At 48.7% G+C, this 18,275-nt stretch overlaps 1 protein-coding gene across 1 annotated transcript; it reads left to right on the forward strand.

Annotated features, from left to right (window-relative positions):
- The first annotated feature begins 15,704 nt into the window (after positions 1-15,704).
- Positions 15,705-16,763, forward strand: PAQR8 (progestin and adipoQ receptor family member 8). Its single transcript, XM_056856697.1, has one exon. The coding sequence runs from the start codon at positions 15,705-15,707 to the stop codon at positions 16,761-16,763; it is 1,059 nt and encodes a 352-aa protein (XP_056712675.1).
- The last annotated feature ends 1,512 nt before the right edge of the window (positions 16,764-18,275 follow it).

Here is an 18,275-nt window from a genome sequence, read left to right on the forward strand (position 1 = left end):
CTCCGGGGGCGAGAGGCTCCTGCGCGGGCGGGCCGGCCGGCCGGCGTTCGTCTTCGGGTTGCCAACTCCAGGTTGGGAAGTTCCTGGAGAACTGGAGGGGGGCAGGTTGGGGGAAGGGGGTTGGGGGGATCAGGGGAAGAGGTGTTGGGGGAGAGGTTTGGTAGGGGCTGGGGAGGGGTTTGATGGGGTTTGGGGAGAGGTTGGGGGGCTTTGGGGGAGAGGTTTGGTAAGGGTAGAAGAGAGGGTTGATGGGGTTTGGGGAGAGGTTGGGGGAAGAAGGTTGGGGGAGCTTTGATGGGGTTTGGGGAGAGGTTGGGGGGCTTTGGGGGAGAGGTTTGGTAAGGGTGGAGGAGAGGGTTGATGGGGTTTGGGGAGCGGTTTGGGGGAAGAAGGTTGGGGGAGGTTTGGTAGGGGCTGGGAAGAGGTTTGATGGGGTTTGGGGAGAGGTTGGGGGCTTTGGGGGAGAGGTTTGGTAAGGGTAGAGGAGAGGTTTGATGGGGTTTGGGGAGAGGTTGGGGGAAGAAGGTTGGGGGGAGGTTTGGTAGGGGCTGGGGAGAGCTTTGATGGGGTTTGGGGAGAGGTTGGGGGGCTTTGGGGGAGAGGTTTGGTAAGGGTGGAGAAGAGGGTTGATGGGGTTTGGGGAGCGGTTTGGGGGAAGAAGGTTGGGGGAGGTTTGGTAGGGGCTGGGAAGAGGTTTGATGGGGTTTGGGGAGAGGTTGGGGGGCTTTGGGGGAGAGGTTTGGTAAGGGTAGAGGAGAGGTTTGATGGGTTTGGGGAGAGGTTGGGGGAAGAAGGTTGGGGGAGCTTTGATGGGGTTTGGGGAGAGGTTGGGGGGCTTTGGGGGAGAGGTTTGGTAAGGGTGGAGGAGAGGGTTGATGGGGTTTGGGGAGCGGTTTGGTGGCGGTTGGGGAGGGGAGGGACCTCAACATGATGCTCCGGAACCCCCCCCCTCCAAAGCAGCCATCTCCCTCCGGTGAACTGATTTATACATTCTGTGGATCCGTTGCGATTCCGGGAGATCTCCCGGCCCCACCTGGAGGTTGGCAACCCTGGTCGGTCTCTTCTTCTGACAGTTTGGCTGCGCTGGGCTTGAATGGCCCCGGCTGCTGGCCGCGGCTTAAGGCAAGGAGTCAACGCTCCTTTTTTCTTTCCTCCATAAGCCTTGAAGGAGGTGAGCCCTTTTCTCCCCCCCTCCCAGCCCTGCTGTGCTGTCCAGCGTGGCTCAGCTTTGCAAAATGTTGGGGTTTCCCCTCCAAAAGGAGTCGGCTACTCCGATTGTACAACATCTGGTTCGTTTCCAAAGGGTGGACTCCCTCCCCGCACTTTCTCAGCGCTTGCTTTGGGATGCCAGATGCCCATCCCGCATAAGAGTGTGTTCCCCCCACCCATGTGCCCTGATGCGGGCGAAAGCAGCTGGCAGGGGTGTGTGGGGTGGGTGGCTTCCTCCCTCCCTCTCTCAGCCGCTCTTCCCGACCAGGATTACCTAACCGCACACAGGCCTTTTGCGCGAGATTTATTCACCCAGAGCATCTTCGCTCGGCGCCGCTTCTCCCCACGCTGAGAGCCGCTGGCGCATAGAAAACAACCGGTGGCAGAAACCATCTTGTTTTTCTTGTAAATCGGCTATAGGGTATCGCAAGATCTGGTCACTTGGGGGGTCACAGCCCCAGTTAAAAGGACCATATAGTTGGGGAGGGCTTGCTTGGCGTGGAGGTGCTGAAATTGCGCTGTTCAGATGTGGCGGGATTGCTCCCGGAAGACCCCTGAGTGTTTGTATGCGCATGGTCCTACACCGAAGATGCAGTTTGGGTGATCTTAGGCTTCCTTTTTAGTGTGCGGTGGCTCGCTGTTTTATGGCTTTTCTGGCAAAAGCAGTAATTAAGAAGTCCAGTTTGGGTGCTAAAGTTGGAGTCCGTCCAGGATCCAGAAATGTCTAATTATGCGCTGGTCACATAAAGAGAACAATGCAGCATAACCTAAGGTAAAGATGATTTAAAACTTTGATTTTGCAGAATGTTTTTTTAAAACGTAATTTGAAATATGTTTTAATTGTTGCGTTATGTTATAGAAGCATTATAGGAGGTTCTGAGGAAACACTATATGTATACTAATATATTCCATTTAGATCCAGTTCAGGCACAATACTGTAATACATCATTCAGAAGTATATAGAGTTTTAAAAATTTGGAGACAAAATGTTTTAAAAGAATTTGATTTGTTTTCTGTAATTTAGTTAGAAAGAGGTTTTCCCTCCCTCCTAATAAACTCTTACACTGTTTTATAATTACCCATATGTGCAATCGAAGAACATCTTCTAGTAAAAGCCTGAGGGGGAAACCCCTTTCTCACAAACATCTGTGTAGTTGCTCAGTCCTAGTATTGTGGGAACTGATGTCTGTTAGGTAGGCTGTGTGGGGTCTCTGCTCCACATAGGAGAGGGGGCCATGGTGAAAAACTGTAGTCTTTTAGAAATAAAATTATTTGACCCTCTAACAAGAGGCAGGGGGAAGATGGGAAGGACTGTGGCTCAGCGGTAGAGCACCTGCTTGGCATGCAGAAGGTCCCAGGTTCAATCCCCGACCCCGGCATCTCCAGTTAAAAGGACCAGGTAGTTGGTGATGGGAAAGGCCTCTGCCTGAGACCCTGGAGAGCCGCTGCCGGTCTGAGTAGACAATCCTGACCTTGCTAAAGCAAAGGCCTGTGGCTCAGTGGTAGAGCATCTGCTTGGCATGCAGTAGGTCCCAGGTTCAATCCCCGGCATCTCCAGTAAAAGGAGCCAGGCAAGTGGGCGATGTGATAGACCTCATCCTGAGACCCTGGTGAGCCGCTGCCGGTCTGAGTTGGCAATACTGACTTTGATGGACCAAGGGTGTGATTCAGTAGAAGGCCGCTTCGTGTGTTTGGGTGCTTTTCCCGGATTTGTTTTATGGGCGGGCTCATTGAATCAGTTTATGAAGTTCTCTTGACGGAGTTACAGGCAGCCATTTCTCTCACTGTCCCAGCATGCTAAGCGTGCCTTCATTTTCTTCTGCGGCCCTTTCTTCAAATGTCCCTGTCCTGTCGCCTGCCCCTGCAGGATGCTGTAGTTCCCCTGTTAATCTCCTGTCTGCCTGATTTCTCCGAACCCATTCCTCCTCTGAAGTCCACTGCACCTCTTCAGCCGTGAAGCTTGCTGGGTGACCTCGGACCAGTTGTTCTTAACCTAGCCTACCCCACTGGGTTGTTGTGAGGATTAAATGGGAGGAGAACCCTGTCACCGCCCTGAACTCCTTGGAGGAAGCAGAGGATCAGAAATTGGAATGCTTTATTTCTACCAGGGGTACAGGTTTGGGCCTTTTTGTTTCAACACAAGATCTCCCCCGGCTTTGCAAGACAGATCCCAGCCCCAGTTTGTGGTCCAAATAAACGCAGGATATTCTTGTTCATTCATTTTCTTCTACCTGTAGTCAGGGTGTTGGTCTGAGATAAAGGCCCAACCCAGCTCCTCCTAGTAAAATCCTACTGGCCAGGCTCTTTCCTGACTGCTTGCATTCCAGATGTTTGGTGTGGGGGCACTGGAGGTTACTGAGAGTTGCGTGAAGGAAGCACTCGGGTTCAGAGGTGCTCTGTGCTGTACGGTGACACACCCCTACTAGTTAAATTGTGGAACTCCCTGCCCCAGGATGTGGGGATGGCTGCCAACTTGGAAGGCTTTGAGCGGGGAGTGGACATGTTCATGAAGGAGAGGGCTATCCATGGCTACTAGTCAAAATGGATACTAGTCATGATGCATGCCTATTCTCTCCAGGATCAGAGGAGCATGCCTGTTATATTAGGTGCTGTGGGACACAGGCAGGACAATGCTGCTGCAGTGGTCTTGTTTGTGGGTTTCCTAGAGGCACTTGGTTGGCCATTGTGTGAACAGACCGCTGGACTTGATGGACTTTGCTCTGATCCAACATGGCCTTTCTTATGTTCTTATGAGTGAACATGTTCATGGAGGAGAGGGCTATCCATGACTACTAGTCAAAATGGATACTAGTCATGATGCATACCTGTTCTCTCCAGGATCAGAGGAGCATGCCTATTATAGTAGGTACTTTGGAACACGGGCAGGATGGTGCTGCTGCACTCGTCTTGTTTGTGGCTTCCTAGAGGCCCCTGGTTGGCCACTGTGTGAACAGACTGCCGGACCTGATGGGCCTTGGTCTGATCCAGCAGGGCCTTTCTTATGTACTTAGTCATGAGGGCTATCTACCCCCTCCAGTACCAGAGGCCTCTGTCTATCAGTTGCTGGGGAGCATGGGCGTGAGGATGCTGTCGCAGTCATCTTGCTTGTGGGCTTTCTAGAGGCAGCTGGTTGGCTGCTGTGTGAACAAGATGCTGGACTCGAGGGGCTTTTGGTCTGCTTCAGCGTGGCCGACGGAGAAGCTTAGAGGGAGAGGGGGAGTCCGACAAACAGCGTTGTGGAGGCTCCGCTGTCAATAAGCAAGGGAACTGCACTGTCAGCGCAAGGGCTTGTTTCGTCCGTCGCTTTGACAATGGGCCCACAGTTTTGTTTGGGTGGTGTGCGATGTACACAGTCCCTTGGACACCGTAAGCACCCACAGTGTGTCATTGTCATGCCACTTGAACGATGACTCACACAGCAAAGGGCAGGGTAAACAGCCGAAACGCCGAGTTGGATGTCGAAGCATTTATGCGGATGGTTGTTCAAGGCGCCGCTTGAAGACCTGCAAACGGGGCTTGTTGTGTTCATTTTTAACAGTGTGACAGAGCCTTCGCAGGGGTTGCCCCTACAACGGAGGTCCCTAGCCTTGTTCGAGCCTGTGAGCACCTTTGGAATTCTGGCACAGGGTGGTGGACGGAACCACAAAATGGCTGCCGCGGGAGGAGGAGCTACTCACAAAATGGCTGCCGCAGGAGGTGGAGCTACTCACAACATGGCTTCGCAGGAGGTGGAGCTACTCACAAAATGGCTGCCGCAGGAGGTGGAGCTACTCACAACATGGCTTCGCAGGAGGTGGAGCTACTCACAAAATGGCTGCCGCGGGAGGTGGAGCTACTCACAAAATGGCTGCCGCGGGAGGTGGATCTACTCACAAAATGGCTGCCACAGGAGGTGGAGCTACTCACAAAATGGCTGCCGCGGGAAATGGAGCTACTCACAAAATGGCTGCCGCGGGAGGTGGAGCTACTCACAAAATGGCTGCCGCAGGAGGAGGAGCTACTCACAAAATGGCTGCCACGGGAAATGGAGCTACTCACAAAATGGCTACCGCGGGAGGTAGAGCTACTCACAAAATGGCTGCCGCGGGAGGTTGAGCTACTCACAAAATGGCTGCCGCAGGAGGTGGAGCTACTCACAAAATGGCCGCCGCAGGAGGTGGAGCCGTACACACAGAGGAAGCCTAAGTGCAGGGGAGAAGCGAGATCATTTAAACCAGGGGTGTCCAATCTTTTGGCTTTCCTGGGCCACATTGGAAGAAGAATTGTCTGGGGCCTCACATATAATTCACTAACACTAACGATAGCTGATTCATGATGTTTTAAGTAAGTTTACGATTTTGTGTTGGGCCGCATTCGTAGCCGTCCTGGGCTGTATGCCGCACGGAGGCCGCAGTTTGGACAAGCCTGATTTAAACAAACACATTGGGAAAGAGGAGTGAGAATCAAACAACACAGTGGTGGCAGCGATCTGTCTGTGTACATATTTATTGGATTTATATCCCGCCCTTAGCTACTGCTGAAACATTAAACATTATTTTAATCTCCCCATCCAATCGGATCTCCAGTTGGCCAGTCAGAAGCCCTGCTGGGCAAGTTCCCAACTGGCCCCATTCCAATTTTTAAAAAACTTGGTGAGCAACAGGAAAGGTGTTGGCAGGTGCCATGGCGCCCACGGACACCACCTTAGGGATCCCTGCCTTACAAGGTTAAAGTGTTGAATTTGGCCACCCAGTAACTTAACTTGTTCAGATGCACAGGGGAATATACAACCATTAAAGGTAAAGGTCCCCTGTGCAAGCACCTGGTCATTCCTGACCCATGGGGTGACGTCACATCCTGACATTTCCAAGGCAGACTTTGTTTGTGGGGTGGTTTGCCAGTGCCTTCCCCAGTCGTCTTCCCTTTACCCCCAGCAAGCTGGGTACTCATTTCACCGACCTCGGAAGGATGGAAGGCTGAGTCAACCTTGAGCGGCTAACTGTAACCGACTTCCGTTGGGATCGAACTCAGTTCGGGAGCAGAGCTTTTGACTGCAGGACTGCAGCTTACCACTCTGCGCCACGGGGCTCCTATACAAACATTAAAAAGGTAAAGGTCCCCTGTGCAAGCACCGGGTCATTCCTGACCCATGGGGTGACGTCACATCCCGACGTTTACTAGGCAGACTTTGTTTACGGGATGGTTTGCCAGTGCCTTCCCCAGTTGTCTTCCCTTTACCCCCCCAGCAAGCTGGGTACTCATTTTACCGACCTCGGAAGGATGGAAGGCTGAATGAACCTTGATCCAGCTACCTGAAACCGACTTCCGTTGGGATCGAACTCAGGTTGTGAGCAGAGCTTGGACTGCAGTACTGCAGCTGACCGCTCTGCGCTACAGGGCTCCTACACAACCATTAGGCCTGGTAAAATACCCTTCTAATAGATGGACTCCTGGTCGTTTGAGGAAGTGAGTTACGTCTCGCAAAGGTTTTGGGCTGAAATAAATTGTGTTAGTCTTTAAGACGGTGCTGGACTTCGGTGCAGTTTTGGTGCAACAGACTAACATGGATATTCCCTCCTCTGGCATGTTTTGAGGAAGACTGCTTGTGGCTGTCTCCATGGATGGCTGCAGAAAAGAGCAAGACCCCAGTAGCTCCTCAGAGACAAACAAAATTTCTGGCAGGGTCTGAGCTTTCGTGAGCCACAGCTCACTTCTTCAGATACTGAAGATCTGAAGAAGTGAGCTGTGGCTCACGAAAGCTCATACCCTGCTAGAAAGTTTGTTTGTCTTCGAGGAGCTACTGGGGTCTTGCTCTTTTCTACTGCTACAGACAAACTAACACGGCTACCCATTGTGATCTGTCTCCACGGATGGCTTGCGTTTAACAGTGTTGGAAGCCCCCTTTGCCTGTATGCAGAAGGCATGCTTTCATTGATTTCTGCTAACTCACTATCTGAAACTCATGAAAGGGAGTCAGCGGGACATACTTTTCCAATTTCTCTCTCTCTGGGGCATACCAGAAGTTTGGAAAGTCTGGCATGTGCTAAGCAGAGACTACAGCAGTTCTGTTCCAGTCGACTTGTTTCGCCGAGTTTCTATGCGCGCACCTCCCCGTATCAAGTGTGCTGGCATTGATGTCACATTTAGTGAAGGCCAGAAACTCTCCCCCTTTCTCGCCCCTATCGAAACTAATCTTGTGGCTGTAAGGATCTCTCCACTTCCCTCTATGACCCCAAAGTGTTTTCTGTGATCCTACGAAATTCACGTGCCAAGGGCGGGTGAAGAATGTCAACAAGAGTAACAGCCTACTTTCAGAGGGGCAGCTATCTTAAGTCCTTTTCATGGTGTTGGTGATGGAAAGTGCCGTCAAGTACACTTCTGGGCAGCAGAGTATGTGAACAAGATCTTGGGGTACGGGTGGACCGTAAGTTAAATATGAGCAGCCAGTGTGATGCAGCGACAAAAAAAGCTAATGTGATCCTGTTGGCAGCAGAGGATAAGACTCGCAATAATGGGTTTAAATTGAATTTGAATTATACACAATGATACCTCACCCAGTACTTCCAGCATTTTGTGGTCCTTTTATCCTACTTTTTGGTTTCCCCCCCCCCATTAAGTGTTATATAAATATCTTCCTAGTAGTGACCCACTGATGCTGGAATAAAAACTTTGGTAATCTTCATTACGTAACTGTGTGTTGTCAAGTCACAACTGACTTATGGCGACCCCAGCAAGGGGCTTTCAGTGCACTTGAGAATCAGAGGTGGTTTGCCATTGCCTTCCTCTGCACAGTCTTTCTTGGTGGTCTCCCATCCAAATACTGACCCTGCTTAGCTTCTGAGATCGGACGAGAACAGGCTATACCATGCCGCCTCCCCCCTCCAGTCTTTATTAAGGTGCCACAAAACTTTTATTTATTATCACTGCATTTCAAATTTGGGATATATGTGCATGAAAGCATGGAAAATGTCTTCCGGTATTAATTCCTGAGGGATCGTCTGTTGTAGCAAAATTACACGGGAGTCCGGCAGCGCCTTAAAGACTAACAAAGAAGTATTTCAGCCTGCTCTTTCGGGCGTCAGAGCTCATTGGGGAAGTGAGCTCTGACTCACGAAGCCTCAGGCTGAAATATTTTTTTTGCCAGTCTTTAATTTGCAACCGGATTCCTGTGTAATTTCTTTGCAGGTACATAGGTTGGAGATCTGAGTTTGCAAGTTTTCTCTTTGCAATAGCAGCGGCTCCTTGTGCTACGTCGAGGGTCGCCAACAAACATATTGTTATAACTTCCGTTGTAAAGCCTGTCGGGACGAGAATCAGAAAGACGTGGAGCGGACTTCCTTGTGCTTGTGTATAAAAAGAGAGAACAAACACCATCAATTGTGATAGGAGTAGGTGATAGGAGTAAATTACCTCGTAAATCTCTGGAGAATTCGGAAAGGTGTCTTTGGGAAAGACACCGTGAACTCTGTTCTCCTTAGTTTGTGTTTTAGAGAAAACCACCGACATTTTGCCTGCCTGCAAGCTCACGTAATTCTGTCATACATCCTCCAGGGCACTGGGACACTGCCCAAAGGGCCAGATGTGCCGTATGTATTTCCTGGCAACAGACCCATCTACAGACAATGCAGGGCTGGCGTCAAGAGGTGGAGCTGATCAGGGTAGCTGAAAGGGCTTGGCAGCCAGGCGTTCTTCGAAGCCAGCAAAATGGACATACAAAAAAAAATAAAAATACACAAACGTCTCTGTCTTTTTTGGGGAAATTAGAATTGCAGGATTCCAGTCTGTAGCGCTATAGGGTACGATGCATAGTGTTTTCTCATTCAGTGATGGCAAAATGTAGGCCCAGGGGAGAACATCTGGTCCCTCGGGGTCATTTTGTTTGGTGTCTGGTGGTGGTACTAAATTTCGATGCAGAGTGAAAAAGTTGACCGCCTGAAAGGGGAAAAGCAAGTCGGGCATTGAGGGAGTCCACACGTTGTGTGTGTGTAAAGTGCTGTCAAGTTGCAGCTGACTTATGGTGACCCCAGCAGGGGGCTTCCAAGGCAAGTGAGAAGCAGAGGGGGTTTGCCATTGCCTTCCTCTGCGAAGCCTTCCTTGGTGGTCTCCCTTCCAAATACTGACCCTGCTTAGCATCTGAGATTCAATGAGACCGGGCGATACCATGCTGCCATTCCTGCCATCCACACTTTAATGCCACATAAAACCCTAAGAGGGGTGTAACATACATATGTGTCACATTCAGCCTTTTCTTTGCAGCATCTTCAAAATCGGTGAGATTTTATTTGTTAATAAATGTTGTTTTCTTCTCCCCTCCCTGGATAAAAAATACAAAGTATAAAAAACAACACAACCCCATAGTTTCTGGAACAAATGCTACTTGGAATACATTTAAAGGTAAAAACACTGAACCACAAAAAGGTATTCTGTACTCTGTTGGGGACCCGTGAACTCTACCTGTAGAAGTCCACATTTTCAGCATTGTGTTCTAGATCTGGAGCATCCTGAGAGCCAAACTAGGTGATAGATCATTCCTGCATCCCCCATGGGTAGGGTTGCCAACCTCCGGGTGGTGGCTGGAGATCTCTTGCTATTACAACTGATCTCCAGGCGACAGAAATCAGTTCACCTGTAGGAAATAGCTGCTTTGGAAGGTGGACTATGGCATTCTACTCCATTGAAGTCCCTCTTCTCCCCAAACCCTGCCTTCCTCAGGCTCTGTTTGGGGGGGGGGGGAATTAATCCAATCCCTTCTTGTGGAGTAACATCCCAGCACAGACTAGATGCAGGATATTCCACCTCTTTAACAGCAGAGTCCTCAAACAGCCAATTCTATGAATGTGGAGGAATTTTGAATAGCACACGTATCAAATGTATAAGAAAAAACTGCTTTAATAAATGTTCATAAAGTCTTTCAAAACAAAACATTTTCTTTAAGAGGTTTCTGTAACTTTTATATATTAGGTGCTGTGGAACACAGGCAGGACAATGCTGCTGCAGTCGTCTTGTTTGTGGGCTTCCTAGAGGCACCTGGTTGGCCACTGTGGGAACTTGATGGGCCTTGGTCTGATCCAAAATGGCTTTTCTTACGTTCTTATGGAGGATAGGGCTATCCATGGCTACTAGTCCAAATGGATGCTATTCATGATGCATACTGTCAGCGAGGGCATGCAATCGAACCCTGGATAGCGAGGTGACTTTCTTTTCACCTCTCCTTCCCGTGGGAAGGAAGGAAGGGGCAACGGCCAAAGGCTCGAGAAATCTCCATTTCAAAGTGACTTCCTGATTGTAATCCTGCTCTGATCTTAAGGTGTGAATTCTCTCTCTTGGTGTTGGGGAACCTCTAATGTTTTGCATTTCAAAGCTTTTTATTTGTAAACATTTCTACCTTGTGTACTCTATAAGAATGCCCTCCAAATGATTTTGCGCCATTGTAACGTTGTGTGTCCTAGATTACTGTACCCTTCCTTTCAAATAAATTCTACTTTAACTCTCTGCTAACGTCTGGAGTAAAGTTGATGATTCCTGAGAGGCAACGGAGTCCCAGAATCTGACACATACCTACTATCTCCAGGATCAGAGGAGCGTGCCTATTATCTTGTGTGTGTGTGTGTGTGTGTGTGTGTGTGTGTGTGTAAAGTGCCTTCAAGTCGCAGCCGACTTATGGCGACCACTTTTTGGGGTTTTCATGGCAAGAGATTAACAGAGGTGGTTTGCCAGTGCCTTCCTCTTCACAGCAACCCTGGTCTTCCTTGGTGGTCTCCCATCCAAATACTGACCAGGGCTGACCCTGCTTAGCTTCTGAGATCTGATGAGATCAGGCTAGCCTGGGCCATCCAGGTCAGGGCCGCCTATTATCTTAGGTGCTGTGAAACACCGGCAGGACGCTGCTGCTGCAGTCGTCTTTTTGTGGGCTTCCTAGAGGCACCTGGTTGGCCACTGTGGGAAACAGTCTGCTGGACTTGATGGGCCTGGGTCTGATCCAGCAGGGCCTTTCTTATGGAGGATGGGGCTATCCATGGCCACTAGTCAAAATGGATACTAGCCATGATGCCTATTCTCTCCAGGATCAGAGGAGCATGCCTATTCCATTAGGTGCTGTGGAACACAGGCAGGATGGTGCTGCTGCAGTCGTCTTGTTTGTGGGCTTCCTGGAGGCACCTGGTTGGCCCCTGTGGGAACAGACTGCTGGACCTGATGGGCCTTGGTCTGATCCAGCATGGCTTTTCTCATGCTCTTATGTTCTTATGTACCTCATCATAACTAAAACAGCGTAACATCTTTGAGAGAGAGAGAAAGAGCGTAAAGCAGACGGACAGGTAGACGTCAGTGGCAGTTAGCAGCATCAGTTAGTTACAAAAACTGTCAACAGAAGGCAGCATCAGTTAGTTACAAAAACTGTCAACAGAAGGGAGGGGCTGATTCCGGAGGAGTAAAGAACTCTCTGTCACTCAAGTTAGGCTCCAGAGATTTTTCCAACAGGCTCCGCCCCCCAAAATCTCCAGGTATTTCCCAACCTGGACCTGGCAACCCCAGCCATGGGGAAGTGGGCACCATTGTAGAACCGGTTTTTTTTAAAAAAACTTTTCAAATCACCACAACAGCTCGATCCTGCCTAAATTATGGCCTGTTTCGACCCTTGAAAGTGGTGCGGAAGGAGTTGCGGGAGCAGAGAATAGCCCCTTCCCCCCTCCCTGCGTAGCAGTCCCTGCAGTGCTTTAAAAAAAGGGGGGGAGACTCTAAAAGGGTTTTACATCCCTGTGGCAGACGCAAGGATGCTGTATCATCTAGTCTGGCCCTGAGATTCATAGCGCAGGGGCCGTGTGTATTTTCCATAAGCCCAGAAGTTGTTCTTGGGTGTAGAATGTTGCCAATCTCAATTTTTTTTCACATTTTCAGAACAAGACCAAACTCCCAGTTTTCTAGCTTATGTGGCTACAGAGACTTGAAAGTAAGCGGCCGATCTCTGGAGATAATCTAAGAAACTGGGGACAGCGACTGACTAGGATTGCAGAGGTGTCAGAACTCTGTAAAAGCCGCATTTCCTTTCCGTGACTCACAGAAGCCACATAAACTGCAAAATATGCAAATGGGTTGCAGATCTGCTTAACTGACATTATTTGTGCAAATATCAGGATCCTGCTTTCCTTGGGGTACAATTTTGACCTTCTTTAAAACAAAGCACAGGGAGTTAAATCTCGGTGTTGTGTGTTGATTCTGAACGAGAACAGCTGGGGAAAGATTGTCATAAATTTCCATAGTGCTCTGTGGGTGCAAGTCTACGCATTCTTTGTCATGTGCACCAGCCAGTCCCTCCCCCTCCCCCATGTGCACTGTTTCCGAGTTTCCACATAAGTTGCCTGCAAACACTGTTTGTTACTTGGGAATAGCCAAAGTAACTCAGAGTGTAGCTCTAAACCGAGTTTACACCTTTCTAAGTCCATTGAAATAGTGGGCTTACCTGCAACTACGGCGGCTAGAACAGTGTTTGCAAAATATTGGCAAGCGAAAACTGTACCAGAACTGGCAGAATGGATTACAAAACTACAAGAGTATGCAACTATGTCGAGATAAACACACTTTCTCAGAAATAAGTTTGCGGAAGACTAAACAAAAACGGCAGCCATTGTTTGATAGATATGCTTGATCTAACTTTATATATAGACTAAGCAAATGAACCTAGATTGATAGTCAGAATTGATATGCATTGAATGGTTGACAAACATAGATGGATATGACATAACCATGTACATAGATTAAGAGACGAGAGGATAACCAATGAGATTTAAGAGTCTGGGTGGGAGACTTAAATACAGTATTTTAAGTAACTAGAAACAGTTTAGGAGTAATATTAAAACCTAAGATTCTAGCATACGCTTTTTATATTATGATATCAGGTTTTAATGTGGGGTGGAATGAAAGTAAAGACTAATTCTGGGCACGGAGGTAACAAATGACATGTCAAAATCCCTATTTGTCTTTCCTCTCTTTTCTCTGTACCCCTTTTATTATGAAAAAATAAAAATCAGTGGGCTTAGAAGGATGCAAATTGTTTAGGACTGAAGTCTGAGATAGACACATTATTAAATGAATCCAGCTCTTTGGCTGCCTGCTTCACCCACACAGAAAGGAGAGAATAGAAGCTTTGTGAATGCGAAATGGGGGCTGACCTTGGATTTTTCCTTCTGTAATGTTAATTGTGGGCTGCTTTGTGATGGCTGAATATTGGCAGTGGGTTTCCATTCACTAACGTCATGGGATCTACTTAGAAGACGAATTTTGCAAGCCTGTTGATTTTTCCATAGTTTCCTAAGTGGGCTCCTTATCGTTTTGATATCAAGATATTCCTTAAGAAGTGTTGGCGCGGGTTTAATTCTTTGAACACAAACATTTTCTACCACTGAAGTGGTTGTTGCAATTCCCACATCCAAGTTGGATTAAGGCGGTTGTTAATAGTATTGGCCAACTTTTGTGTGTGTGTGTTGGGGGGACCTTTGCTGCTTCTGTTTTTTAAATAAACTTACCGTAAGTGGTTGTTTTGGGTGCGATCCAGCATGACTTATGCAGCAACGTCATATTCACCAAGTTGGTAGAGAAAACCCAACCAGTTCTTGCGGATTCTGTTCTGAAGCGTTGGTAGTTGGGAAATCCACCTTGCTTCTGTCGAGATTGAAGCGAATGTAGCGCCACAAGGTGCTTTGAAATTCTGACTTGCGGTGGTAAAACAGGTTCTTCACATCCTGAAGATCCAAGAGGTAAAATATATGACCCAGTTGTCTGTGGGGAGGAAATTTTGAAGTGGCGGGAAGGGGTGACTGTGGTTAACGTGGTCTGGGATTATGGGTGGTCCATTCATCTTATATTAAGAATTGAAACAAGAATAGTACTGCTATTTGAGAGGAGAACTGATTTGTGACTCGTTTCTTAGGGTATTAAACCCATGTCTGAGTCAGGCTTGAACACCCTGAACACATGAAGCTGTCTTACACTGAATCAGTGTACACTGCCTTACACTGAATCACTGATGGACCCTTGGTCCATCAAAGTCAGTATTGTCTACTCAGACCAGCAGCAGCTCTCCAGGGTCTCAGGCAGAGGTCTTCCACATCACCTACCTTCCTAGTCCCTTGAACTGGAGATGCCGGGGGTCGAACCTGGGACCTTCTGCATGCCAAGCAGAGGCTCTACCACTGAGCCAAGGCTTCCAAAAATGTGTCTCTCTGAGCAAACACAAACTTATTTTCTGGTCTGTTTTGCATCTTTTTGTGCAACGTACGCTCTCTGTTTGCGATGCATGGGAGTATGGATTCTGGGAAGTGGTCTGATAAATGTATGTGGAGGTAGGTGGGTAGGTAGATCCAGGGTGTTTTGTCACCCAAAGCAAGAAATTTATTTATTATTTATTTAAAACGCACACCAAAGCACACCAGCCGTCTTTTTTCCTTCAGAGCTCATGGAGGCTTACAACATAGACAGCAAAATAAATTGAGCTTATAACATAAAACGCCAAATCTAAAACCTCTACTCAGGACTGCTGATAACCAAATGCAGTTCTCAATAAAACCTTTTCCAACTGCCTGCTAAAGATTGAAAGCGGGGGATTTGTAGTGGGGCTCCATAGTGGGAGGACAGTGTTTCATCCTTTCCTCCCTTTTTTCCTAGTAGAAAGACCCCCCTCCAGATGTTGTTAGTCTGGGGGGGGGGAGTAAGACATTGCATCTTATTTTTCCTCTGATAAGCTTAGTAACACAGTGTGTGTTTATGGGGGGAGGAATGAATTTCTACCTGGAAAACAGCCCAGGAATTAACAGGAATTAAATAAACATTCATGTCATGGCCAAGATCCAAATCAGGGGTTAGGTGGCTACGTGGTGTAGTGTTTAAGAGCCAGCGTGGTGTAATGGTGAAGAGCAGTGGTTTGGAGCCGTGGAGTCTAATTTGGAAGCCAGCTGGGTGACCTTGGGCTAGTCACAGCTTTGATAGAGCTCTCTGCGCCCCACCTACCTCACAGTGTGTCTGTTGAGGGGAAGGGAAGGTGATTGTAAGCCGGTTTGATTCCTCCTTAAGTGGCAGAGAAAGTTGTCATATAACAACCAACTCTTCTTCTACTACTACTGCTACTACTACTATGTTTTAAAGTTAAAAATATGCTGGGAGATCAGAACGTTGCCGCCATTTTTTGGAAGGCGGGCTTGGTGTATTTTCATTACTACGGAGGGAAGGCTGTGACATGGTATAGCCCGATCTCGCTGGATCTTGGAAACTAAGCAGAGTTGGTACTTGGATGGGAGACCACCAAGGAAGACTGAGCAGAGGAAGGCAATGGAAGACTGAGCAGAGGAAGGCACTGGCAAACCACCTCTGCTTCTCTCTTGCCTTGAAACCCCATTGTTGGGGTCGCCATAAGCCAGCTGCGACTTGACGGCACTTTACACACATGCAGATTCCATTGCTAACAGTGGTTTTGTTTTTGTTTTGCCTCAGGGGTCTGTGCAACTTTGCTATATACGCTTAACCCAATGACAGCCATCCTGGAACGCCTCAGCACCCTGTCCGTCAGCGGGCAGCAATTCCGCCGCCTCCCGAAGCTCCTGGAGGAAGGCTTCCCCCAAATGCCCGGCACCGTCAAAGAATCGGACGTGCCCCAGCTCTTCCGGGAGCCGTACATCCAAGCCGGCTACCGCCCCACGGGTCAGGAGTGGCGCTACTACTTCCTCAGTCTCTTCCAGAAACACAACGAGGTGGTCAACGTCTGGACGCACCTGCTGGCCGCTTTGGCCGTGCTTTTGAGGTTCAGCGCTTTCGCCGAGGCCGAAGAGTTGTCCTTGGAGGTCCACTCCTTGCCCCTCTTCGTCTTTGTCCTCTCCTCGGTGACGTACCTGACGTGCAGCCTACTGGCTCACCTCTTGCAGTCCAAGTCGGAGATGTCGCACTACACATTCTACTTCGTAGACTACGTCGGGGTCAGCATCTATCAATACGGGAGCGCCCTGGCCCATTTCTACTACAGCGCCGACCAAGCGTGGTACGACAAGTTCTGGCTCTTCTTCCTGCCGGCGGCCGCTTTCTGCGGGTGGCTCTCGTGCACGGGCTGCTGCTACGCCAAGTACCGCTACCGGCGCCCTTACCCCATCATGAGAAAAGTGTGTCAGGTGATCCCAGCGGGGCTGGCGTTCATCTTGGACATCAGCCCGGTGGCGCACCGCGTGATCGTCTGCCACCTCGAAGGGTGTGAGGAGGCGGCTGCCTGGTACCACACCTTCCAGATACTCTTCTTCCTCATCAGCGCTTATTTCTTCTCTTGCCCGGTGCCCGAGAAGTATTTCCCGGGCTGCTGCGACATCGTCGGCCACGCTCACCAGATTTTCCACACCTTCCTGGCCATCTGCACCCTCTCGCAGCAGGAGGCCATCTTCTTGGATTACAAAAACAGGCAAGACATTTTCCTCAGGCGGCACAGCCCCCTCTCGGTCGTCCTGTCCTGCGGCTCCTTCTTTGGCCTAGTGGCCTGCAGCGCGGCCACTGCGCGCCTCTTGCAGCGCAAAATTAAGGTGGAGTTGGTCAGAAAGGAAGACTGAGGCTGCGTCGTACGGGCCGGGCTCCGTCCCAGTCGGCTTAAAGCAAACCAGCAAAAACGACCTCGTCTAAAAACTGTAATAAAAATAAATTTTAACAACAGGGTTCGCCTTGGCAAATCGTAACCAAGGAATTATTGCAGCCTGGAGCTACCTAGAAGCTGCCTTATTCCTAAACCTTCTTTATTATTGTTATTTTTTTTATTTTTTTTACTAAAGCATCTGCCTGTTGCTGGACAAAAGGCATTTAAGACACCTCACTGAAGTCATTTTAAGCAGAGTTTTCTGGTTGTGGTGGACCACAGGTGGAAGAAACGAAGCAACTGAGCAGGAGGGAGGGGAAGTACCGTTGAATCACAAAAAAAGACTGAGTTCTCGCCAAGGTGGTAAATCTGTGTCCAGGTAGGACCACTCCAAACTGCAGATGGGGATTTATACAATTAAATCCTCTTCCGTAAAAACCCTCCATAGAAAATTAGCATGTTTGAGAGAAGAGTTCTAGCCATCCTTTCTCCCTGATGCTCTCCTTATGTATGAGCAGGTTTTATGGGGGAAGCATTTGGTCCTTTGAGCCACAGCCTACAATCTGAAGATGCTCAATTGGGGCACATGTTTACCACCTCAAGAACTAGACCACAGACATAGAAATTTGTTGGGGGTGGACAGGATTCACAGAACGACAGAATCAATTTAATTTTAGCTGTCTTTTACCTTGATTGTGCTACTACTGAATTCAGCTAGTCACCTACAAGGGTTGGATTGAGGGTTGCCAACCTCCAGGCGGGGTCTGAAGATCTCCTGGGATTACGACTGATCTCCAGGCTACAGAAATCAGTTCCCATGGAGAAAATGGCTGCTTTGGAGGATGAACGGTATGGTATTATAACGTGCTGAGGTCCCTGCCCTCCCCAGTCTCCACCCTCAAACCTCCAGGAATTTCCCAACCTGGAGTTGGCAACCCTAATGGAACCTCTTCTGAGTTCTGTATTTCAGGCGTAAATATTTCACGTGTCAGTGGTAGTGTGGATGATACGTATATCACATTTGGTCCCAGTAATGTGTTTGGGACTGATTAAGGTATTTATGAATCCCTGTTCCTACTGCTCTTCCACAGGTGAGTTTGTGCCATCACAGTGTTTCTGTTCAGTAAGAAATACTGAGCTAGTAAGTTGGAGCAATATAATGTAATACGGGGCTCTTTCTTGGTTCTAATCATAGTCAGCATATGACGTCTAGGCATCAACTACCTGTATCCCCCCACACCACTTCCTGAAACAGGTCAGGAGAAAGTTTTCTCTGGGTCACATCACCCATTTTGTTAGATCACAATGGGTAGTCGTGTTAGTCTGTCACTAGCAGTAGAAAAGAGCAAGAGTCCAGTAGCACCTTAAAGACTAACAAAATTTCTGGCAGGGTGTGAGCTTAGTGTTTGGAAATGTAAAAGCAGAGTGAGATCTTGCAGGGCCGCTCTACACTCGAGGTGACCTACTGAGAAGATAAATGCCAGCAAGAATC

This window comes from Euleptes europaea, chromosome 10 (assembly GCF_029931775.1).
Source record: "Euleptes europaea isolate rEulEur1 chromosome 10, rEulEur1.hap1, whole genome shotgun sequence".
Taxonomy (NCBI): domain Eukaryota; kingdom Metazoa; phylum Chordata; class Lepidosauria; order Squamata; family Sphaerodactylidae; genus Euleptes; species Euleptes europaea.